Here is a 26,765-nt window from a genome sequence, read left to right on the forward strand (position 1 = left end):
AATAGAAACCAGACGTGAAGACTTCTCTCCGTTATTCACCTTCTGTATCAGGCTTTTATAATATAATAATATCATTGTTGTTAAAAACTCCTAGCAAAAACCATTACATAAATTGTTCCGATGCCCCTTCAATTATTTTCATTCTACAAGATTGTGTTCATTTTGAATAACAAAAAGCAAGAGGCATAATTGTCAACCTTCTAGAAATTCTTAAAATCAAAACCAAACTAATGTAAAATAAAATAAAGCAGTTTGCATTTTTGAATAAATACTGAAAATATATTCACATAAGCTTGATTATCACATTGCAGAACATAATATAACAGAACATAAAAATATAAACCATACATTTGTAATATGAATCTGTGGCATTGAGCACTTTGATAAATTAACATATAGAAGCCAGGGAATGCCTAGAACAAAACAAAAATATTCGAAACAATCGAAACAACGCGATTTTAGAGAAATAACATCAGTAAGTAATCTTGGTTTCTTCTAACACAGACTTTGCCCACGTTGCTGTCTTTGCTGCTCCACTTTTGTTCAAAACACCCATTAATTGAATACTAAATTTCTTAATCTGATATCATTAGTCATCTATTTACCCCTGAATATTCATAGTGGTGTTTAATTTCAGTCACTGGTAAGGTGATCATTGATGTATTTTTAATATATACGCAGTGAGATAAGAATCCCAATCCTAATGGGTCATTCCTCTATTCCTCTTTTCCTACAACGTGTCATGCTGTCAGCCTACCTTGGGCTTTTATTCATTATTCGGGAAGCAACTGTTACCTTGGGCAACTTCTAACTCATCTCTCCTTATATTTCACAAGAATCAAAGCTAGATTCACAAATCTGCTGCTGAGACTTCTTTTTTATACTTAGAACAGTGCATCGAATCCAACAAGCACATTTCAGGCTTAAATAGTTCAAATCATTCTGTCACTTCTGTCAATAATGTTGGGAGTAGTTCCCAATATTTCACTATGAATTGGAAACGGCCAAACAATATGAAAGAACCCTGCAATCCAGACCTGGCATCTACAGCAGGAAGAATTAACTGAGGGGAAGATTCAATTCTGGGAACGACCGAGCGTCCCTCTGTGTAAGATTGTATTCTGTTGTTATGACGTAAAGTGAGTTATTATGACTTCGTGCAGCAATGCAAGATAGGACTGATCACTAAAATAAATAACATTAGGAGCATAAGCTGCTCTAAAGCTTGCTATCTGCAAGCAGCTATTCCACCAGTATCGGGCTGTCCTCAATAGCCTCTAACCTCCATATCAGACCTTTCAGTTTAGCAACAGACCTAGTATACTTCATGGTACCCATCTGAAAAAGCTTTTGCCTCACAGATGGTGCTTTAGAGAACCATAAGTTACAGAGTAGAGCTGCGCAGCAACATAACAGAGTTCATAATGCAGGACTCCTCAGCCTGTCTTAGGTGCCTTTATCTAAGGAGGAGGGCAGGCATATCTAACAAAGGGACAGACACAGTTTGCCCACTAAAGCCTGTATTCATTCACGTAATAATAAGTCTCTGAAGAGTGAAATATGTAGTTGTACTGGCACAGTGGTAAACGTATGCAACAGTAGTGGCAGCGCAAACATTTTCCCACAGCATTTTTTAACCTTATCCACAATAACAGTATCCTCCAGAATATCGTAATGTGGCAGTCTCCCATCTAATGGCATGACAGCATCAATAGGTCACTTTGATAAACCTTTGATCTAACGCATTAAGCAACCCCTAGCCTAATTTACTGTTAGGCCGGATTCCCAAACTCTTCCAAACTCACCATCAGATCCAGCTCAGATTGAACATACCTAAGAAACAAGAGTAAAACATCAGCATACATTGAGATAGTGTGCCATGCGCCTTTTTTTCCAAAGATGCTTGTTTGTGCATTAACTGTCGTGTTTTTGGGAGCATAAGAGGATGAAGAAGTGCACACTGTGAAGGCTCAATGTAGACTGAAGCTTTGTGTCTCAGAGCGACAAACCACTTTAAGCACAGGAGTAAACAAAGGACTACATGTTCCATGGAACCATAAGACTCACAAGATTTGTTGAGGGAGGTGGCCATCTTGAATGGCTAGAGTATAAGAGCCCTATGGTCCATAGCATCCTTGTAAGCAAACCATGACATCAAGTTTCTGCTGTCAGGACTTAATGTTTTTAGTTAAAACCCTTGTACCCTGCTTTCCCGAGAAGACATCATTGACAGTAGTCCTGTACCACATCTGTAAAGGATATACAAACTTGCACTTTGTTATTCTAACCAGCAGCCATCCAATCGGATTACAAACTGGGCCGTTTTGTGCTTTGTTTTTGCACCAAGTCATCCATCAGGATTACAAATTCATTGCACTGTATTATTCTAACAAGGAGTCACCCATATGGATTTATAAGTTGATTCTTGCAGGAATTTTTCTATTTGGTAAGAGAAGTCAGTGGAATCACACTGGCATATAATTGTTATGAGCATGGTATGAAGTCACTGGCAATAAGATTACCAAGGGTATAGGTGAAGTATGGAATGCTTATTACAGTTTTCCACTTTTAACATTGAATTTAAACAGAATTACCGAAAGATGTTGAATAACCATGAAAGAAGCGCTCATTAGCAAACAATGTATATTGAGAGTGCTGTTTATAGTTACTATTTCCAATTTAATTGCAATATTGCTTAGAAGATATGTTGTTTCATCTCATAACGCAGTAGGCAATAAAGAGTGAGTCCGCAAGCATATCATATGTAACACCAGCTTCCAATTTACATGTCAGAGCCATTCTAAGGGTCTTCTATTGTCTTTAGATATCAACGCTATGGCAGTGAAGATATAACAGAGCTCTGCACCTAGGCAAAGTGGCGATATCCAGTGTCCCCGTTTCTTGCTCACTGAGGCCTGAGTTCCACTCAAGACGAAAAGCGTCACCTAGCGAGTGCTGCCTTGAACCTGCCAACGCACAAGACTGCTGACATTTTGCGTTCTCTGCGGAGGTGAACAGATCTAACCAAAGCACTCCCCACTGCTGAAAGAGATCTTGCGCCAAATCCGGATATAGACACTATTCGTGATCAACCAAGCATTGTCGGCCAAGTACATCCGCTTTGGGGTTCAGACAACCAACCAGATGTTGAGCCATCAGGGAAATTACCTGTTCCAGCTGCGTCCAGAGGTGCAGAGCCTCTTGACAAAGGTTCCATGACCCCACTCTAACCTGCCTGTTGCAGTACCACATGGTGGTGGTATTGTCTTTCACAACCTGCACTACCTTCCCTTTGAGAATGGAAAGATATGCTTTCAATGTTAGTCTGATCGCCAGGAGCTCCAACAGGTTGATGTGAAGTCCAGACTTCACCAGAGACCAGATGCCTCTGATCTCCACTTCTCCCAAGTGGCCAGCCCCATCCCAGGAGTGAAGCATCTGTCACTACTGTCAGATCTAGTTGGGAAATAGAGAGGGCTCTCCCTCTGACCCAATTGCGGTTTGTTAGCAATCATTGCAGATCTCATGCAGTTCCCTCTGATATCTGAACCATGTTGGAGAAACTCCCCTGATGCGCCCACTGGAACTTCAGGACTCACTGCAGTGCCCACCTATACCATCTGGCATGAGTCACCAGAAGGATGCAGGAGGCCATGAGGCTCAGCAGCGTCAGTCATTCTCATCAAAATCCAGGATAGAGGCTGAAACATCGGAATAATAGCCTGAATAACCTGGATTCCACGCCTGGCAGGATAAGCCAGAAACGTCAATGTGTTCAGAACAGTTCGGGTGAAGGGCAGTGCTGCGAGGGAGTCGGGTGTGACTTCTGCACGTTTATAGTGAACCCTAGCGAATGCAGAAGATCTGTCATAGTCTAGAGGTGTGAGACGAAAGCCTGGGGTGAGCCCACCTTCAACAGTCAGTCATTGAGACAGGGGAAGAGTGAAACCCCTGATGTGTGCAGATGAGCTGTGACCACCGCCATCACCATGGTGAACACTCGAGGGGTGCTGTAAAGGCCAAAGTGGAGCACTGTGGGAGCAATTGAAAGTGCTCGTGGCCAACCACGAACCACAAGTAAAGTCTGTGGGCAGGCAGGCATGGCCTGGCCATCCCGCAAGATGGCTGTCACAATGTGAGGCTCTGTCGGGCGGGGGAACAAAACATTGAATTTATCCTCCATTGCAGCCTCCTGCCATGCTAGCATCGCCTGGGGCAGCGCCGGAGGACTCGGGGAGGCTGCCAGCTGGATCTGGTTGCCGGTCGGGCGCTGAGGGGCCTCGGCAGGCATGCGGAGCACGCTGCCTCGGCAGTTCCTGCTGACTTCTTGGATCAGGGCAGCGGGGGCAGCCCCTTCTCATTTTACTTACCTCGCCCCTGTGATCGGAGGCCTGAGGGCATCCCCCTTGGCCTGCGGAACAGACGCTGCATTAACCTGCTCCCGCAGGGCCCTGTCGGTGGCTGGATCGGGCAACGGGCTCCCACGGGGGTGCTGGATCATACAAGCGCTGGGGGCTGGCGGCCTCCTATCACTCTCCTCTTGTGTGTTGGCAAACTGGGGGGGGGGGGGGCAGTTGGTGTCCTATGACTGTGGAGGCCCTTTTGTGACATATGGGGGAGTGGATCCTCCTCCTCCCGCCCCCTCTCCTTTTGAATTCTTACATTTTTCTCCTGGGACCCCACTATTGCCGACCTGTGAGGCCTGGTTCGGTGGCGACACTCAAGCCGTGTGGCCCTGTGGTTGGAAGGACTGCTTTTGCTGGGCTGCTTCGACTAGCTTCTGAGACTGCTGACAGCTGTGTGGTGACGCCTGCAGGCCTGGCTCTGGTGCCCAGCACCCCTTCTCCTTCCTCCTGCCTGTTGAGAGGTGGGTGGCCGGCAGGAATGGGCTCCAGTGCGGAGCTTCTGTCTTCAGGTGGCCTCACTGCTGGGCTGACGTCTGCTGGTGAGGTACGGTGGTGCCTTGTGAGCTGTCTGCCTTGTTGCCTGTGACGAAGATGGGGAAGGTTGACCAGAAGCAGACTAAGTTCACTTTTGAGAGTGGGAGAAAGAAAAGCAGCTCAGCCGGCAGGCTGGTGTATGACTTGCCATCTGAGGAGGAGACATCTGCGACCTCAGTGAAAGCTATGTTTTTAGACCTCAAGCACAGCCTGGCTAGCATTAACGTCAAGCCTGACCATCTAACGGAGCAGACAGATCGTTTAAAGGAATGGGTGGATGGTCACGACTCCCGTTTTAAGCAGCTGGAGGCACGCACATCTGACTTGGAGGATGGCCGCCGTGGAGACAGAGAGCAGTTGCTGCACATGGAGCGTGTGCTGAGGTGATCCGGAATAATAACGAGGATCTTGAGGCCCGGTCTCTCTGTAATAACATTTGCATTTTGGGCCTCCCGGAGTCGACGGCCATGGGGCGCATGGAGGACTATGTCAAGACCATGCTCTCTGCGATATTCCCTGGCAAGCTCTCCTAGGAGCTGGTTGTGGAGAGGGCCCACAGATCGCTGGACACTATACTTCGACCTGCCAGGGAGTGCAGGTCTGTGGTGTATAATAAGGCCAAACTAAGCATCTTCCCTGACTACACTCCCAGGGTGCAGGCTGCCCTAAAGGCCTTCTTGTCGGTCAAATGTGCTCTCGGCCAGACCAACGCAAAATACTCCCTCATTTACCCGTCTGAGCTGCGAGTACAACATAGGGGCAAGTTGCATTTCTTTACGGACCCGAAACTGGCAACTAAATATGCTAAAGCTGTCCCTAAGAAGGTGCTGTCGGAGAGCCAGCAGTCCGCTGACTGAGAGGGAGGTTCTTTGAGTGACAATGACTAAATATATTCTTCTATTTAGGCCCCCTGTGACTTTGCCCGGGGCCGCGTGGCCTGCAAATTTTCAGCAGATTTTGCAGGTAGGGCGGGCTGTTCTGCTATATTTCCTTCATTGTTGGTCCCCCCGCCCTTCTATCCCGCCTGGGATGGTTCTCGGATGGCCTAGTTTACGACCCATTGGATGAGTCCATTCAAAATGTTTGCTATTATGTTATGGGAAATACATTTGGGGATGGGTGGGATTGTAGTACTGATCCGTTTCGGGGGGCCAGCGTGGGTGGGGGTTGGTAATGTTCTGTGCTTGGTTCACTCCCCATGTCTCTTTTCTTTCGTACCTGTTCCTTTTCCTGCATGCCGCGGATGCCTCTCTTGTGATGCTATAGGGAGATGTATGTTTGGATAAGGAGATAGTATGGTGCCAGAAAGTGTGATGCCTGTGTGCTGCCTCATCCGGAATGTTCGCGGGCTGAATGATGGGTGCAAGATGCGATTGATATCTGCTTATATGCAGCGACATGCAGTGGATATTTGTATGCTGCAGGAGACTCACCTGGTGGAAGCCACCAACCGCCGGCTGGTAGCTGGTTGGATTGGTGAATGGCACGGTGCAATGTTTTCGCCATATGCGCAAGGCGTGGTGATTCGGATTCGGAAGAGGCTTCAGTGGCGTACTGCTCTTGTCGATCCGAACGGTCGCTATGTCATGCTGCGTGGTACAGTGCTTGATAGACCATGCAAATTGGTGTCAATATATGGCCCAAATACTGATGACCCTGAACTCTTTGGGGAAGTGGGATGGCTAATTGACTCGCTGGGCCCCGGGTCCTTGCAGTGGGGGGAGACTTCAACGTGGTGCTGGACTTTGAGGCGGATTGTGAAAGCCAGGCTAGACCACAGCATGTAGCGTCTGCCAGAGCTCTGACTCGTGTGATGGCTGAGGGTGCTTTGGTGGACCTATGGAGGGAAAAACATGGAACCGACAGGGAGGGTACCTGTGTCAATTATGCACATGGTAGTTGGTCCCTTATAGACAGATGGCTCAGCACCAGGGATGTTGAGCTCTGGATGTAGTCAATTGAGCATAAGGCCCGTACTCTGTCAGATCATTCGCTGGTCGTGTTGGAGTCGGTTGTTCCTGGTGGCCCACATCGTGTCTTTATGTGGAGGCTCCCTCATGGTGAACTTAAGGATCCGGTATTCAGGGATGAGGTCTATGACACCATCGTCCATTACTTTGCTGAGAATCAGGGGTCAGTGGTCTCTGCTGGCACTGTGTGGGAGGCTTTCAAGGTGGTGATCCGAGGGGGTGGGGGGCTCTCTAAACAGCACAGTGTGCTGAAGGTGTTAAGGCAGGATCTGGCATAGCTGGCTGCCCAGATTGCCAATCCTGAAAAGCGTTTGGCCTCGAACTGGTCAGAGGACCTTCTGGCGGCCCTGAGTGGGAAGATGATGCAGTTTGAGGAGGCGGCGCTGCGCGAGGTCTGCTTTCTAGGGAAGAAAGCTACGGCGAGAAGATATGGCGAGGGTGATCGGGCTGGCCGTACTCTGGCAACAATGCTCCGCAAGCCGTGGGCAAGTAATTATATTGTAGAGCTGACTGATTCGTCCAGAGCACGATACACTGGCACTGGTGAGATCAAGCGTATCCTAAATGACTTATTCGGATCTATATGCTGAACCCCCGGGGCTGACCTCAGCGGCAGCCTCTGACTATTTTGCAGATATTAGCCTTTTGTGGTTTGAGAATGCGCACAGGCAATATCTAGATGTTCCCTTTTCAGTGGACAATGTGGTCCAGGTAATACGCAGTTTACCTGGGGATAAGGCACCTGGGCTGGATGGTCTGACGCCGTCTTTTTATAAGGAATATGCTGACATATTAGCTCCGCAGCTCTTGGTGGTTTATGCAGAGGCTCTTGAGACCGTGATCCTTCCGTCCTTGCTTCAGGAGGCTCTCATTGTGAAGATTTTAAAGCCCGGGAAAGATTTGTGCTGTTGCAATTCATATAGGCCCCTCTCGTTAATCAATATTGACAAGAAGATCCTGGCAAAACTCATTGCGGCCCACTTATAGCCCTTGCTCCCTTCTCTGGTGCCGACGGATCAGTCAGGCTTTGTGCAGAGTCGCTCCACCCTATGTATCCTTTGAACTTATTTTGCGATATCTAGCATGAATGATCCTGAAGACTGCGCGGCGGCGGTGTTCCTGGATGCCACCAAGGCCTTCACCTCTCTGGCATGGCAATATATCTTCGCTTTGCTGGCTCGGGTAGGGTTGAGTGCTAGGTTTATTCAGCTGATTTGCTTGCTGTACGCGCAGCCGTCCGCCCGGCTGAGAGTCAATGGTACCATTTCTGACCCATTCCAGATTGCCAGGGGCACTCACCAGGGATGCCCACTCTCTCCACTACTTTTTGCCATCGCGATGTAGCGGCTTGCGGCTTGCTTGTGTCAGCATCATAATCATAGGGGCTTGGAATTCCGGCAGCGCCCAATTTTAATATCCATGTATGCGGACGATGTCGCCCTATATGTTCACAAGCCGCAGCTGCACCTTGATGTTCTGTTGGAAGCGATAGTTGGCTTTGGACAGATCTCTCGGATCACCATCAACTGGTTCAAGTTGGTGGTACTGCCCCTCTCCAAAGCTACAGTGCAGTACTCCTCTAGATACCCCCTTTGCTGGGCTGATGGACCGGAGCGGTATCTGGGTATTTGGCTAAGCACGGGCATTGACACACTTTGGTCAGCTAATTATGGCAAAGCTATTTATGTGGTTGGAAGAAAGGGTAGAGGTGTGGCGTCGACTGCCACTTTCGCTGACGGGTCGCCTTGTGATAGCGAAGATGGTTATACTGCTACGTTTTTGTATCTCTTTATTAATTTACCTCTGGTCCTTACTGCTAGTTTTCTGAAACTGCTTCCCTCTGCCATTGTGACTTTGGCCTGGGCTGTTCGGCGGCACAGAATAGCATGACAAAAATTGACATTTCCGTTTGAACAAGGTCGACTGGCAGCCCCGGATCTAGCACTATACTATCTATGTGCTCAGGCACATTTTGCAGATTTTTGGCTACACCCTATCCGATACTTGCCTCACTTGGCACCTGAAAGCAACACTCTGTGGCCTGATAGACTATCGAGGGTGCTGCTTGGCCCAACCAGACCCAGACCGCGAGGGGTTGACACAGTGGCGTGCACGGCAAGAGCCTGGACTGCGCCTTTGCGGTGCGCGGCCGTGGGTGAGACTTTTGCCTCTTCGATACCGGTTCTTGGCGTGGGCAACATGCAGCTGTTGGAGGATGCCTGGGTCTGTGAGTTTCTTTGAGAGTCCGGTTTGACTACCTTGGGGTCCTGGTTTCAGGAAGTTCATCTCCTCAGAGGCCGCACTTGGTGGTGTACACGACACTCTGCTGCACCGACTATTCTTTCTTAGAATTTGGCTATGCTTCATGAGCGCTATCCATGCTTCCCTGTAATGCCTACAGGGTGTAGAGCGCTGGAGCTTCTGTATCAAACGCAATCACCGCGCAGGCTTATTACGAGGTTCTATGTTTGCATACAGAAAGCGGTGGCTGGGACGGAGGTTAAAGCCAAGGCACACTGGGAGGTGGACATGGGTGAAGCAATTTCCGATGAGTGGCAGCGTTGCTGTGCACATATGCAAGAACTGTCACCCACCTACAGATTGCTTCATTCACTTAAATTTTTAACATCATTTATATTACACGCCACTTAAACTGAAGGATATGGGCCTCCGGGCTAAGGCGCATTGTGAGAGATGTATGACCCCTGATGCAGACTTCTTGCATCTGGCGTGGAGCTGCCCGCTGCTGAGTGTATATTGGACGGAGGTGCTGTAGGCGATTGAAGAGATGACGGAGATCCAGCTGCCGCACACCCCTAAGCTTGCCCTTTTGGGATATGTTAAGGGGTTGCCTGCCACGCACAGGAGATTGGTAGGACTGTTGCTGCTGCTGGCTAAGCGTAGGGTTGCGATGTGCTGGGGGAGGCGTTGAATCCCCCGTAGCTCTGAATGGTTGCATGATGCTTCAAATTGCCAGGGAAAACTAATGATATACTGGGACCATATGCCGGAGGGTTCCCGACCGAGAGATATATGGGCCCCCCTGGGCTCCTTCTTTGAGAGCCGTTCACCGACCAAGATACAGTAGTCTGGCACCACTAAGCGACTGTGCAATAGTCATACTCCCCTACCATGCTATCAAATCACTGTTTGCATCTTTATTGGTGATCTGACAGCTGCATGTTCTTATCCCCCCTCCTTTTTCTGTTATATCTTATTCCCTTCTCTTTTCCTTTGTCTGCTTCCTTTTCCTGCTCCTTGCTTTGCTTATGTTGATGCCTCTTCCATTTTGTTTGTTCTACACCTCGGGAGGTCTCACTGATGTGGTTTGAATAACACTGCGGTTAATGACGCTAGTCCACCTCCTTACTGAGTTATACGTCTGATGGATATAAGACTCTGATGCTCTTTACTTTCTATTGTGACTATAGTGCGTACTTATGACCTCACTGATGTGTCTGTTTGATGTTGTTCTCAATAAATGCAAAAATAAATAGTTTTATTTTTTATTTTTTTAAAGTCTGTGGGCAGGCAGGACAAGAACGTGGAAGCAAGTGTCATGCAAGTCCAGTACTATCATCCAGTCTTCTGGGTCCATGGCAGATAGAACCTGAGTCAGAGTGAGCTTTTTGAACTTCTTCTTAAGGAAGAGATTGAGGGACAAAAGGTCTAGAATAGGGTTGGAAGCCTTTATCCTTTCAAGGCACCAGAAAGTACCAGGAATAACAACCACCACCTACTTCTGGCAAAAGGACACTCTCTATAGCTCCCTTGGCCAAGAGAGCCCTAACATCCTAGCAAAGAAGTGTCAAGTGATCCTCTGTCATCCGATCGTAGGATGGTGGCATGTATAGGGGGGTGGTCGTGAAGGGGAGGGAGTAGCTCCTTCCAACTATCTGCAAAGCCCACCTGTCTGACGTGATGGATTGCCATTGAAGATGGTGTTGGGAAATCCTGCCTCCGACTGTTCCCTGGTGGGGGAAGAGTCAGACTAGGAAGGTTTGGAGACAGCTGAGGGGGGGCAGAGGACTGGCCAGACAGCTGGCTTCATGGTCCACAAGGGTGGCGGATCCCACGTCCCTGGCCACACAGAGGCTGTGCAGCATGTGTGGCACAGTGGCTGGATGGGAACGGACGTGACAGGATGCCCCTTCTGTAGCCACAAAAGGGGTAAAAAGCAGACTGAGGGAGGCGAGGGGCACCCATTAGGCCCAAGGACCTTGCCATAGCAAAGGAATCCTTGAAGTGCTCATGTCCAGAATCTGCTTTCTCTCCAAAGAGATGGTTGCCATCAAAGGGCAGGCATGTCCATAAGGTTAGATTGAACATCCCCCAAAAAGCTGATGTCTCAACCAGACGTGGCATCTAAGGGCCACTGTTGATGCAACTGCTCTGTCCACTGATTCGGTTGTGTCCAGTCCATATCGGACCGTGAACTTTGCTGCATCTCTCCCATCAGCAACCGTTTGAGAGAGTACAGCCCAGGCCCCCTCCGGGACCTGTGGCAGCACTTGTGCAACCATATCCCACAGCATGTGGGAGTAATGGCCAAAAAGGCATGCTGTGTTCACAGACTGCAATGCCAGGTTGGAGGAAGAAAATATCTTCTTCCCAAGTTGGGCGTGCAGAAGGGAATGTGCCCTGGGACCAAGCTCTTAGTGATGGGGGGTGTGCATCAGAAACGAAAGGGTGTGCATCAGGAACCGATGGTGGCAGGCAGTAGTTCTGTGCACTGGAGCCCTTGTGCTGGGTTTGGACCTGGTATCCAGTAAGACATCAGTAGGGGCTTCATTTAAGGGCAATAGGGGTTCAGAGGATGAAGCCCCAGGCTGAAACACCTCTGTCAGGAGGTTAGTCCTGACTGCCACCGAAGGCAGTTTGAGGCCCAGGACCTCAGCCGCTCTTCACACCACCATAGATTAAGGTGCCCCCTTCTCCATAGCCACTGTAGGGTGAGAAAGCATGCTGGTGTCTGGGGAAGTATATAGACCACTGGCTTCACCCAGGTTCGTATGCCAATCCATTGGATTTTGGAGCTGGTATTCTAAAGGGTCTAGCGACTCCTCCCATTCCTTACCAAACTCCAAACATTAAGAATAAGGATCAGGATGTGACATAGGGGGCAAGGCCCCTGTCGATGTCCGAATCGGCATCACAAGATGGTGATTTGGCTCAGAGTTGGAGTCGGCAAGGAGGATGAGGTCGACGCCACCCGAGGGTACTGGCGGAAGCGTCATTATCAGAACCGGTGTCTGGGAAGGTCAAGGTGGCACGACCAACGCTGGTTTGGATTCAGGAGCGGATCCATGGATGCCCCCAGCGCTGATTCCGAAGCCAGCGGTGTGGAACCAGAGGGAGCCACGTCTGACCCCGTGGGGCCTGAAGGTACTCCAGAAGGGTCAGACTGCCCACAAATGAGGCACATGGCCTCATAAAACTCTCTGAGCTGGGCAGGGTTCGCTCTGGCTCCCAGAAACGTCGGGAGACACGGAGTCGACCCTGACGCAGACTCCGTGGACAGAGGCCTAGCGTGACAACACTCTCTCCCTTGTTTCGTCTGCCGTCAGACAAGGTGAAGTCGAAGAACATTTGTTCTTTTTCTCACTTTTCCTTGTGCCTCGACTCACCTGATCGTCCTGAGGACTTGGAGTGGGATGATGACAAAGGAGGGTTCCGTGACAGATCCCAGGACCTTCCTATTGACAGAGGTCAGGACCCACATGAAGACGAGCGCCAGACCACCAGGATCACTCCCTCAAAGCTTTTGAATTCAGGGACTGCTCCTTCAAAGCTTTCGAATTCACGGCCTGACAACCAGAACACGAATTTGGGTCATGGTGGTGCTCCAGACACCATAGGCAGACGAGGTGCTGATCCGTCATAGACATCGCCCGATGACAGCATCTGCAGGGCTTTAACCCGGTCCTTGAACCAGGTCTTACGATCAGACATCCCCGACACACTAGGAGTGTAGAAACTCAAAAATCTTCAACAAAACTCAAAAAAGATCAGTCAAAAAGTGACTGAGGGGGTAGCTCTTTCTTCGGATCAGGGCTGGCTGGCGCAGAAAGAAAATAACTGATATCAGCGCACTGGAGTGGCACCTATATAGGACTCGTGATGTCATATCTGGCATGCACGATGAAGACGACGGAATCAGAGCTGATCGACGCCACCTAATGGCACACAGAGGTGCTTGTGGGAGAAAAATCTCTGCATCCAGACTGATGGCTGGGGGAAATTCTAAGCTAAGGAATCTGCAACTAGATGTCTCTATCAGATAATATTTTCCCTGCCTTTAAGGCTGCATGGGACCCAGCTGTTCACAATCAAAGTATTTTTATTGTTACATAGAGTACAGTTGCAATCAATTGAGATATTATTCAGGTTATGTGCTCCATACTTTTCTGTATATTAAATGACTGACAAGGCTTAATTAAACACATACTCTGCTCTTACATTTCTAAAATGTACTGTACACGTAGATATCTTACATAAATTACTATGTAGTGCTATTAGACTGTCTACGAAGGTTAAGAACATTTTTTAGCATTTCTGAACTATATGATAAAGTCAAGAATATTTGGAAAAGAACATGTTTTGGAGTTCACTGCTTTAAATAATAAAGCAGCAGAAAAAAAAGAGATTGAAAAACTTTAAAACACCACTCAAGTCCACCTGATGAGCAGCAACAACATTTCTGTTTCATCACAGCTGTTCATGACTATAAATAGGATGAGGAACTTACGGTTTCTTTAAAGGAGGAGTTCAGCCAGCGGTTATTTACCACATTGTGTATAGATGTAGGTGGATTGTCTAGATCTTCAAAGGAATCCATTATTATGAAGTCAATAACAATGTCATAGAAATTCAGTTTCTTTACCTGTGTTTCATATAAACAAACGTTAACAGCATTATTTAATAAAAATGTATATGAAATAAAATGTCGACACGCTGTAAGCAGCTTGTACTATGCCAAAAACAAGACATTTCAAGCCAAGAAAGAAAACAGTGGCCACAATTTATGAAAATAACAGCAAACAGACTTCAAACAGGTCACTTTAAAGGGCACATATCACTGCAGCTATTGATAGTTTACACTAGGGGCAAGAGGTGAAATGACTACAATGCAATTATTTAAACAACTGCTAATTCAGTATTAAACTCACAATTTCACAACGACTGTCCTAAGTAAAGTCAGGCTTTGCAGTTAATTGAAAGAGGGATATCACTGATAAGCAACAAATACACTCTGTCTTCATTTCAAACCTTAGGGAAGTTCATGTCACTTACGATTACCATTGCGTTTGATATAGGGAATGCATATACATTAGTACGCTGCACAAGGCAATAAAACAGGCGTGCAATAAACAACAAGCATTTGCAATGCAATGGGTCTCACGTTTACTCGAGTTAAAGCTATTAGCTTTGTAAACTCCTAATTAGACTTTTCTAGCCATAGAAACTGAAGAGTAAAACAGATTCACATAAGCGAGCCGACGGCCGCCTTGAGTGCCAAGCAAACACACAAAAGGAAACAGAAGTTCCCTTGCAGTGAAACATATTGGCAAAAGTGCAATTATCCATGTAGCCGGCAAAAGTGCAAATATCAATGTAACAGGGTCCGTGTGATGCAAAGCGCTCTACTACTGCCCAGCAAGATCGCACTGCCTATAAAATAAAGAGAATAAATAGTGCTGAAATCACCTGGAAAAACATGGAGCCTCGCATGTTTTCAGTAGTTGGCCAGTGCGCTCGAGGCTGGCTAAACACTGGAAAAGGCATGATGTGTGCATGCCTTTCACTAATAAACTCAAGTGAATTTTAAAAGGCAAGCCCACAAATCAACCAAGCTGATGGGCTTGACATGGGCATGGTTACAAATCCACAGAGAGTTTACACCAGGGACCGAGCGCTTTGCGCTTGACCCTAAAAACGATCTGGGGCTATAAGATCCAATATTTCAAATTGGTTTAAAACACTGAATCACCTTTTTGGCTACAGTGCTTCATTAGCATACAAAATGCACAGTCAAAATAGTGGTTTCAGCTGTAATTGCAGAGGCCCTGAAATCGTGTGAGGCATAGTCTATTCCATCCTTGCATCACTTTTTTGAGTGATTAGGGCCATTTCTTGTTTTGGGTTCTTATCCCACACAAACCTGCTTTGTCCCTAAGCCATTACACACCCTAGGATTACAGAGAATTTATTTGGATTACTTGATTAGGATTTCTCTACTGTGACTAAGATCGATTTTCTTTGTTTCTTTTCAAGCTCCTTCTGCTTCTCATCTACGTGCAGCACTTATGATTTAGAATTCACAATGTTGATATGTTTTCTGGATCAATATTCCAGAACTCGGCCAGAGATAGACTTTCTAGACTCCTGAGCTCTAAGGACTTTGTCAATGTGCCAACCCGAGACAGAAAGCCACAAGCAATATTTGAATTTAAGGTAAACTCTGCATTTTAAGACAAGGCCACTGAAATGCAGCAAGTAAGGGGCACCTATCTGGTTACACATGAACATGTGTGCACATGTGTTAGGGCTCCACACGTGAGACTCCTGTCATATGCAGCCCGGTAACTGTGCCAAGGTATCCTGGAGGTGGGGACTCTGCAGGACTGGATATAAACCTGAGGTGGGCCTCAAACTGTTAGTGTACGCTCAAAGGGAAAGTTTTTTACTGTCTTGTCTGCAGTTCCATTCTATTATACACATAGGGGGACAGCGTTAAGAGTACAGTTTCGCTTCCCTTTGGCCTACAGAGTCCAATGACTTATCAAAGTGGGATGGAACACATATGCCAAACCCAAATCTCATATTTCCAAGAAGATATCTGTACAGCGTTTGGGTCATCCTGGATTGTCATAATTCTGTGGCTCAACTCAGAATCAGAACCCAGTCCTTTTACGAAGGCCTCCCCACACAATGGGAGAAATTAACAGTGCTTCACTCAACTCCTGAGTAAGAAAGGCAGGGATGTGGAATTCCGTCGGGACATCTTGTTTGGGGTCAAGGGCAACAAGTTTTTATGTTTACTTTGTCCTTGGGACAAGTAGGCCCAACCCTCTGCAGCACAAACCCTTTGGCTGCCTGTTTACAGAGAGTGGAACTCTCTACAGTTGAGATAATGTGTTTCCAAAACATAATGCTGTTCGAACTTGTATTTATGGTTCATTATTTGAAAACCTTCATTATTAGGGTGAGTGCTGTAAATAAATGTTTTAAGGTCACACTTCACTACTGACGTTGGTTCCAGTACAAATAAAAAAAACGTGTATACACATGTTTGAAAAGTTTAGGCTATGAGGCTAAGTATAATGCTCCCAGAATGCTCTCTGATTAGATGCAAATGAGGTGTCATTTAGTAAAATGTTTTGATGCATGCTAATATTTCCCAAAAATATTTCTAATGGAAAATCAGTGTAACCATTTTCAACACGATTATGGGAAGCATGAAAATAAACAAACACTGACAAAGCCAACTGATCTGACATATTTTTATAAGTCTTTTGGTTTCACCAATGCGTGTCTTGTTTTGACATGGCTTTTGTAACACTTTATTGTTGTGGGAGCTACCAGGCCCTCAACATTGTAACAAACACTGGCAAAAAAAAACAAAACGTTTTTGAACTCTAAAAGCACACGTTGCCACCAGTGGCATAACAAAGGCCCCGCAGCCGCCCTCCAGGGGGCCCCTTCAGCACAGCACCTGCCCTGAGTGAGTCTGGAGAGGGGGCTCCTCCATGTTCTTTGCAAAGGGGCACCCTCCAGTTTCGTTACGTCACTGATTGCCACTGTAGTTCCTGACACTGAACAAAACTACTTTGTGTGCCAATATGCTCCTTGTGGAAGAGAAGAATGCGATCACTCACAGTAAAGCCAGCCGAAAGAGAAAGAAATAGAAGTTTAATAAAAACAAAATGTCTTTAACACCAGACCTAATTAGGGACCAAGACCCACATGTAGGTAGCTTTTTGCATGTCGCAAACAGCGACTTTCGCTGTTTGCGACGTGCAAAAAGCACATTGCGGTGCACAAACCCAGTTTTGCGATTCGGTAACTGCAACATTTTTTCAGAGCAGGCAGTGGTCCGCAGGACCACTGCCTGCTCTGAAAAAATTAAACGAAAACGTTTTATTTTTCGTTTTTGTAATGCATCTCGTTTTCCTTTAAGGAAAACGGGCTGCATTCCAAAAAAAAAAAAAATGCTTTATTGAAAAGCAGTCACAGACATGGTGGTCTGCTGTCTCCAGCAGGCCACCATCCCTGTGAGGCCGCCATTCGCAAGGGGGTCGCAACTTGCGACCCGCCTCATGATTATTCATGAGGTGTGCATTTGCGTAGCCCTTGCGAATCACAGATTGTGTCAGGGACACCATCCTACATTCGGATTTGCGACTCGCAATTTGCGGGTCGCAAATCTGAACCTACCTACATGTGGCCCCAAATTCTTAAAGAAAGTCACAAAAGTGCACCCATGGTATATGTCGTACCCCTATAAAATATTTGTGAACTGTATTTTAGCATGGGTAAATACGTATGTGTAGATTTGCTCATGTGAAAATCTATTGAGCATTTGCAAGTTCATTTTCCCTCCAGCCACTTTCTTCCCAACCCTGGAAGAAGTTCTAATTCTGCCATTGTCAGGAGTAAATGTCCAACCTTTCTTATTATGGGAAAATATTAGAGAGAAGCTGGTGAAGATCTTTAAAACATGCAGGTTAGTAGGTTTGCAGACTCAAAGGCATTCCAGCCCTGGAACTATTGCTTACTGCTTCCTCCAGCCCAAGTATGCAGATCTGCAGAAAGGTGGAAAAATAAGGAAATTGCTACAGTAGGGATTGAAACTGCAAGTATTCAAGCCCTACTATGGTAGTAGCCCTGGCATAATCAGAGAGGCTATTATCAGAGCTCTTACATAATAAGATTGCTGCCATAATTTGGCGCCACACTACATGGCACCAAAGGGACAAGTAGATCTTTTTACAGGACAAGTAGATTTGAGAAGCAACCTGTCCCGTGGACAAGTAGATATTTTAATAAATTCCACACCCCTGGAAAGGGTAGGGATGAAGGATCTGCATCAATCAATCATCTGTTACACTGTACCAGGGATGGGCCAGCCCAAGCCCACTGAAAAAAGGAGGGAGCCCAGACCTCTTGTGCCAACACAGGAGGGGGCTCCCCTTTGAAGATTTGATGGGAAAGGCCCTGACAGTGAAGTCAGTGAAGGGCTGAACGGAGTCCCCTAGAGACGTCCCCAGTGACCACTGGGTGATGCCATTTTAAGTTGTCCCAGCATGGTGTGCAGGAGATTTGGGGCAGGGCACAAAGGTGAAGTAGCACCCTAGGATAGACCAGAGGTACCTAGCTTCTAGAACTTTCCGCCCCCATTTAAAAGGTCTTGCACAAGGGAGAGAGCTCTCTTCATTGAGTTGTTCTGCTGGGCACTGACTGGAGGTGGCAGCCATGGACAGGTGGAAGGAAGAGCTTCCTGGTATCCATCTGGACTAAGCACTCTCACTACAGTTGCTCATAGGACCAGTGGGGCTCTCCCCAAGACCAGTGAAGCTTATCCCCGTGAACCCTTTGATGACTAGTTGGGGGAAGAACTGGACTTCTGTGCCAAGAATGAGAGAAGTCACAGAGGAGAAAAAGGAGAAAGTCTGTCAGGGAACCAGTGGAACCAGCTCCCTGCATAGACTGCCACTTGAGGGGCCAGGGGGCCTAAGGACAGCATTCCAGGTGGCAAGGACTAGCCACGAGGAACAGAATGAGCACAAATGCATGCAGAATAATCCAACAAAGGCCCAAGATATGGACAGTAGAAGGAGTTGACCAGGAATTTTTAATTTACAAATAGTACTGACCCTAGCTTTCAGGGTCTCTGAAAGAAGGACTAAGCTGGGATTTTCTGCTGAGTTCAAGCATTCCCCAGGCAGGAGCATGTGTTCTACAGCGGGGAGTGCAGTGTCCTCTAGGGACTAAGTTTATGGCTACAGGTTGTGTGGCATAAGATGGTTAAATATTGCAATGCCTGATTACTCATAATAAGTGCAGAACATGATATCATGATTTATTACTGATAATGTGGGCACATGATTTCATGCTTGACTGTTACCTATTGACTTAATAGGTCAGGCAGGATTATGGTTACTGAAGTCATTGATGGAATTAAGTAAACATAACAAGTTATTCCAATCTTGCACTGGGCCAACACTGACCTAATTTAAATTGATACACCCACTTATGTGCTGTATTGTACACAAAGGAGGTGTACTGTGAATTCTGCAGCCATGACTCTTTAGGGCTCAAAGGTAATGTTGCTGAAGGTATTTCCACTAGCTGTTTGTATATTTGTAATTTACAGCTTAGTATTGAGTAGTGTGTTTTTATCTAAAGAAACAGTTAAGCTGATCAATTATTTGAGTGTTATTATTATGTAACAGTGAATGGTGATTACTAACCCACACCACCTCCGTTGGGAAGACCTTAGATTTCTCTGCTTCACTACCCAGAGAGCGCGAAAAGCTACAATGGGGTGATTGGTTCCCAGTGGAGGATGAATGTGGACCCATTATTTGGACAGGACACACAACTAATGACCTGTTTCCTAACACAGGGATAATTATTGGATTGGAAACCCTATTTCATCATGGAAGGCACACTCAAGAACAATGTGAAACTATGGATATACTTAAAATATGTATTCTTTGAAATCAAAATCCTAACTTGGTGCACACAATATGATTGGTAACTATGAAAAAAAATCATAAAACAGTAGCCATATTTTAACTAGGAGTTTTAACAGTACAAATTATAATAACATTTTGGTTGAATCAGAAAGCTTTTTTATATCAACATTTACAATCCCACCTTCATCTCTAGCTCATCTAAATTCAGCAATAATACTAATGAACAAGAAAATGAAAATATCTTCCATGTAACCTTGTTCATAATTCCAATACAATTATCTGAACAGAGAACTCAAGTAAGATGAAATAACATCAATATAGTGAAGCAATACAAAAAAAAATAAAGATAAAAGTTGTCACATTTTAAATCCATTCTATTTTATAACACAAATATTTATTTTATCATGAGACTTCAAAGAGACAAAGTAATGTCATTCTTGGTGGACGTTTAATCCATTCTTATCAGCTATCAATCAAGAGTGTAGTTGAAATTCTACCTAATAAGTTTAGAAACAACGAGCTGAGGAAGGAAAGAATAATTCCAAAGATAATCAAAGCCTGTAAACAGTCCAGGCCAAATGGTCTTCAAAACATAGTTTATGCCTGTCATGATTAATGCAAGGAAAATGGTGTACATTAGAAAAGCAAACTGTGTTGGAAATTGTGTTGGCATCAGTTGTTAAAATGCAGGTCTGGCTAACTGCAAGCCAAATGTTTCTGCCACTGACGTTACAGACACCTCTAAGTGTTGGGATTGCAACAAGCTTATTTACCTTTTCAAAGGATATATTTATCATTTCTATTTTCATCTAGGAAATACTATCACATAACTTCTTTGGAGAAGGATACTAATACTACAATATTGTGCTGTCTTTTGAACATAGAACACGAAAAAATGTCGCTCAGAGTTAATCCATAGTAACTTTGATTTTTTCTAATTAGACAAGAACTGTTGCCTAAAATGTATGATAAGAGGGAGTGAATGGAACAGATGCTGTATGTCATTTACAAGCAAGACCAAGATTTAAATGGTTACAAGCCCCATGCAGGGTGACTGAATCGCAGAGGAGTGATTGTCCTAGCTGGTTGGTGCATGCAGATGTGCTTACGAATGCAAGATTCTTTTATCTAACAATGGAAATCCAAAGGGAATTTCGAGACATGGTAAAGGAAGGCATTGTGTATTTTGTTTTAATGCAGCATAAGTATGTATGATTTTGACAGTCATAGGAATGAAAGGCAGTAACTGGTGAGCAGAATACACCATGCAAGAGCCACACAAGAAGTGGGTTTTATGCCAAATAAACTGGGATACTCTTTATATCTTCTCTATCTAACAAATAATGCACAATGCTTCATTTTTCGCAATCATGTGCCTTGAGGTCAGGTTGAACTAAACACTGTCAATTCATTTATGAGCTGCCAGGGTATGTTATTATTTTTTAAAGTTTGTAAAGCCCAATTCAATTGTGTGACCATATTTGAGTTTATCCTTGCTGCAGGTTTGTCAGTCTGCTTAAATGCAGTTTGTAATATTTGTTAATGCACTCCTCCATTCTTTCTGCAGCTTCTCTTTCAGAATATGTGCTCCTCTTTAAAAGAAATACACTCTTCATCTATATTTTCTTTCCATTATGAATAACCTTGAACTGAGAGTCCAATACATTTTGTACAATAAATCTGTGATCAGGATCTTTTTCAACCTTTCTTGTTCCTGGGAATAATAAAAGGCAGGTGTCTCTGATTCATTATCACTATTGAAATAAGCATTTTTTTTTTTTTTTACTTCTAGGACTATTTATGGACAGAGCTGATAATGGTCCCACTGTGTATAGTTAAATGTTACTCAGAGGCTATTTTATCTATAAATGTAATGGTGTATACATAGTGATGAAAACTACAGAGTGCCTAATGATTGAAATATGGACCTTCACTTTCTGTGGAGGCACAGGACCCTATATTGACCATTAGCTGTTTGACAGCGTTTATGTCCATGAATTTGCAAAAGGGACAGAAATGATAATGTCATGTCGGGATATTTTAATAACTGATTTGATTCATTTCTATCCGGACAAAGAACACATCCAGCACATGGTATGGAGTACTGTTCACAGCACGATAATCCTATTGTGCTTTGTGACTCGAAGATTATGGCTGCAGTTCCTGAACCACAGGAAATGGCACAGTTTTATCAGGAATATAGTTAACATGTACTAAAAGTAAAATTATACTGAACATTATAATCTGCATTAGAATGAATCTGACTCCAGTAGCAATCCAGTTGTAAGACAAAGGTGAAAAGGTATCTGTCACTGAATCAATAGCAAGCAAGAAGCCATCTGTACTGCTGATTGACACAAGAAGGAAAGATTATTTTATTTTATTACAAAATCTGGATCAGAAAATTTTTCATATAACGCCATCATTGCAGAGGTTGCAAATGGCAAAACTGCAACATCAGGTTCACTTGTTGAAGCTGGCACCTGGCTTAAATTAAAGCTGGAGGCATAGCAATCTCATCAGTCCTTGGAATGGGGCTGAGGATTAAAGTGTGTCTTCTTGGGATAGTTATTCCAAAGAAAGGAGAGGATGTTTTGATCTACTCAGGAGGCACTTTAGTGTAGATGGTGATCTGGTAAACAGAATTGCCCACATAAGGCTTTTCAGTATGATCAACTACCAACTTCCTATTATTTTTTGCACCATGAAGTGGTGGCAAGAATAATGTTAGAGTACCTTCTATCCCAAGGACTGGAACAGGTGGTCAGTAAGATTGTCCAAAAACGTGCTTGCCATGATTCTTTCCTGAACTAGCTCTCCCACTTCAGGGAGCCACTCATCATCAGCTCATCTTTACAGATCATTTCTTTGTTGGTGGCAGAGTCTGAATACTTCAAGTTTAGTTTCATGAACAGTGTATAATAAGTGGAATAAAGAGACAGCATCAAGTGTTTTCAATGCTGCCACCTTTAAAGTGCTATCAAGATCAGGCACATGCTTTGCACACCAAAGAGTAACTTGTATGAGTGTGTCTACCTAATGCTCCTACATCCAAATTATCTGGTGTTCTGTGAACCCTATGTAGTTAGCCTAATCCTAGACCCAATACTCTAGTGGATAATGGATTATATGAGTGTACCGTTAATGTGCTCTATGACCCGGTTTGATTCTACACAAAAGTGGTCTGAATATAGCAGCTGTACTCCCAGCCTTAGCTTTGAATGCAGGATCATTTTGTGAATGAAAGTTGTGAACCGCTCCCATTGCTACTAGGCACTGCAAATCTTTTATGACCACCAAAGCAGTGGCAGTCTTTTGCAGGCAAACCCATAGGGGTCTATAGAAGGAATCGACCACAACCTATAAATATCTACACTGATTAACACTCAGGCTTGCCCCAATATGGTTAAGGAATATTACCCCGAAGGATGTATTAGAACTATTAAGCAGACTCTCTAGTGGTCTTACAACAGTTGGATTTTTATTTTGTGACATTTTGCATTGCTGCAAATATGGGTTTGTAAGTTTCGGTAAGTATGACCAACAATATTTATGATGCAGCACTGATATAGTGTCACTGATTCCAGCAAGAGCAAAGGTTTTCCCTCATGAGCTATCCTAATTAGATCTTATCTACATCTCTCATTAGAAATATGTCAACCTCCTAGTCCAGGTACAAAACAATTGGAACATTACCTTTAGTGAGGGTATAAGAGTGTTTAAGGGGAAAACCATGAGGAGGTTTTTCCCCCTTTACTTCTATGGGCCTTGGCGTTTTCTGCGTTAATCAAAGAAAGCTCGTCCTATAGATCAGTTACCTTTCCCCAAATTGCTTATTTTTTATTGATTTCTGCTTTGAACTCCTTTACGAGCCAATGAAGTAATTGTACATCAGAGTTTTTACAAAGAATGCAAAATCCAGCACAATAAGGATGGGAAATTATGGTAGAGCCTTTTGAAGAGAAAGTAGTAGAGCATGTATTTCTTCTAGCTGTTCAGTGGAGTCAAGCAGCATTTTAGTCTGTTTGTGTGTGTGTGCGCACACACAGAGTACCTGAAAGTTGACACCCTCAAACAATTCCTGCTTTGCAGCAAAAGCTGCAGACTATATTTCTTTGGTACCAATCACAGGCTGTGTGGAGCCATCAATGTACAACATGCTCTTTTACTCATGTATAGGTAACACATTGAGGATTTGTGGAATATTGTGTATATTGCACAAGCTATTCCATACAAAGTGTAGGTTCATATTAAAATTTTATATAAGTGCCATTTAAAAAAGGAGGCCACTACACCCAACACAGGTGCAGAGTATGGGCATTAGGAACACTAGCTTTTGTTGCTGCTTCTAATGTAGGTATGGAAGAAGCTTTAAAGACTTGTTTCACCTGCACCAGAAGACACTCCTTCAATACAGCTGTCTGTACTGTGGTGAGAATGTTCTCAGTAACTTTGCTCCTCAGCAGAGTGATACAGATAGGCTATGGGAGTTTTATCCCTCATTCTACTACATATGTGTAGCCTGAAGTACTATGAATAAGCTAACAACCCTAACTTTGATTTGTGTTGTTGTCCCCTGTTAGTAAACATTTAGGGCCACATGTAGGAACTTCAGGTTTTGTGACTCGCAAATTGTGAGTCACAAAACCTGATGTACAACAGTGTCAATGACACTGTTTGAGATTCTCAATGGGGTCGCAAATGACCTACCTCATGAATAATCATGAGGTAGGTCGCAATTTGCGACCCCTTTTGGAATGGCTGTCCTGACCGGGATGGTGGCCTGCTGGAGACAGCAGACCACCATGTCTGTGACTGCTTTTAAAAAAAGCATTATTATTATTTTTTTTTTATTTATTTATTTTTTTTATTTTTTAAATGCAGCCCATTTTCCTTAAAGGAAAACATGATGCATTTCAAAATCAAAAATGAAAAGTTTTCTTTTCATTTTTTCAGAGCAGGCAGTGGTCCATGGGACCACTGCCTGCTCTGAAAAATATTTTCACTGCCATTCACAAAGGGGAAAGGGTCCCATGGGGACCCCTTCCCGTTTGCGAATGGGTTGGCACCAGTTTGAAACTGGTGCTAACTGCGATTGTTTTGCAAACACATTCGCAGTCACAAAACAATCATACATACCATCTGGATTTGGTATTAGGAAGGGACGCCCCTGTTCACGCCCCTTCCTAATACCGACCTGCAAAACCCAAACTGCGGTTCGGTAACAAGTTACCAAATCGCAGTTTGGGCTTTGTACATCCCAAATAGCAATTTTCAAGTCGCAAACGGCCAGATTCGCCGTTTGTGACTTGAAAAATGCTTCGTACATCTGGCATTTAGTCTCTAAAATGTCTGCTTCCATTCCATGAAAGATAGCTGTGTGTGTTTCCTTCCATTTCTTTTTAGAAAACACAGTAGTGATTAATTAATATAAAATGCTTTACTCACTCAGCATAGTCTGCCAAGTAAGTAGGAGTTGTAACTTCCTTAATGTGTTTTGGAAGTAGAAAAATAGCAACACTTCTCCAAGAAGTCCTGTGTCAAGTCTTTACCCTCACTGGATAATTCACATCCAATAAAAATCACATGAAGATAAGCAATTTTAGATTTCTTAAAATGTATTTTGCCCGCTGACTGGCTAAAAGTGCCTATATACGTATCACTATCCTGTCCACCTTAGCCAAGGGTTCATTAAACTCAGCTGTCATCTACATATGATAGAGACTTGAGATCTTCCTTTAAGATCTACATAATTTTTGCTGCAAATAGCCTAAGGCTCTTATTAAACCCCTGTGGCAGAAAGCGGTTCAATACTGGAATTCAGGCACTATATGTTGACTAACAAAACCATTAGATATGCCCAACATAGTTTTGTACTTTTTCCTGGCCAGATTTATTATGAATCCAGTACTGTGAGAAGCTTGTACAGCACGTGTGTTTTTATGAGCATTCACTTTTCTTTATTCTAAAATCATTACGTATGAATTATCAGGTTTCAATACCTAAAAAATAGGAGTGTTCATTGTGGAATGGGAAGGCACCATTATACCTTGATATTGTAAGCTGATCTAAAATATATTTTATATCACGCTAGACTTCTGGCTTTAAAAGATATAGGGCTTGAATATGGCGCTTACTCCTTACAGGAATTAGATTGGGAAAATATTCTTTGTCCTGCCTCGATTTGTTTCTATAGACTGTAGGTGCCTGCTTCAAAGCCTGTTCTTGCACAAAGATTTCCTGAGTTCTTCAGGATCTAAGGAGGAAAATGCTCATATTAATATCTCCTCACCTCCAGGTGCATTGCTTACAAAAACAAGAGGCCAATAATACTCGGCACGGACGATGTTGTAAGAATACAATAAATGAGACCATGATATAGCTTTAATTCTGCACAATGTATCTTCTTTAATCTGTATTTCTACATCATAAAACCTGTCTGGAGGGTTTGTGTGTCCATCTGATGTTTTAATCTGTATGTATTTCTTAACTGGAGTCACCATCAGATACTCTGTGAGAGTCTGGCAAACTAATGTCCCTTCTGCTGCACTGCCCAGAAGCACTACTGCCAAAGTTCCATTAGGCAGAATTACTTGTAGGGAATGCTCTTTTGCTAAACCAGCTAGTTTAGTTTTTTTTAAATGAGTCTTTGAACCAAACAGTTCACTTTCTTTTTAAGTTAACTTAAATTTCATATCCTGGTTCACTTTTCTGTTCGACGTACTTGTCCTTTTTGCAATACTCAGTCTGCCTACTACTTTCTGCCCTTTTACTATCTCACAGAGTCCTTTAATGAACAGGAAGAATAGATACCAGCATACTGATACAAATTTGGCATTCTGATTGTCTTATGGTTTCTCAAGTTATACCCACCTCTACAGGACTCCTGCAATAGAGGAGGTCCAGCCCTTGTTTTTTTGTTTTGCTTTCTGTCTCTCTTTATCTCTGGTACAGTCTTCTTTTGCTTTGCAATGCAGTTTGCAGCCAGAGAATCTAAGGTTCCACATCCTACAGAGGTGTGAACTTTTGAAACAGTCTTTGGAAGTTCTTATTGACATTCATGCAGGGGAACTACCGCTAACTTCACACTTGTATAGCGCACTACTCACCCTTTAGGGTCTCAAGACGCTGTACGTATACCGCTGTGGAACCCC

At 44.4% G+C, this 26,765-nt stretch overlaps 1 protein-coding gene across 2 annotated transcripts in view; it reads right to left on the minus strand.

Moving 5' to 3' along the window:
* MIGA1 (mitoguardin 1) overlaps nucleotides 1–26,765 on the minus strand; it is a 457,181-nt gene that overhangs the window by 113,689 nt on the left and 316,727 nt on the right. For both annotated transcript variants that reach the window (XM_069232246.1, XM_069232247.1), the window contains exon 13: nucleotides 13,659–13,793. In XM_069232246.1, the coding sequence (XP_069088347.1) occupies nucleotides 13,659–13,793 (135 nt within the window). The remainder of the gene's footprint in view (nucleotides 1–13,658; nucleotides 13,794–26,765) is intronic.

This window comes from Pleurodeles waltl, chromosome 4_2 (assembly GCF_031143425.1).
Source record: "Pleurodeles waltl isolate 20211129_DDA chromosome 4_2, aPleWal1.hap1.20221129, whole genome shotgun sequence".
NCBI lineage: Eukaryota > Metazoa > Chordata > Amphibia > Caudata > Salamandridae > Pleurodeles > Pleurodeles waltl.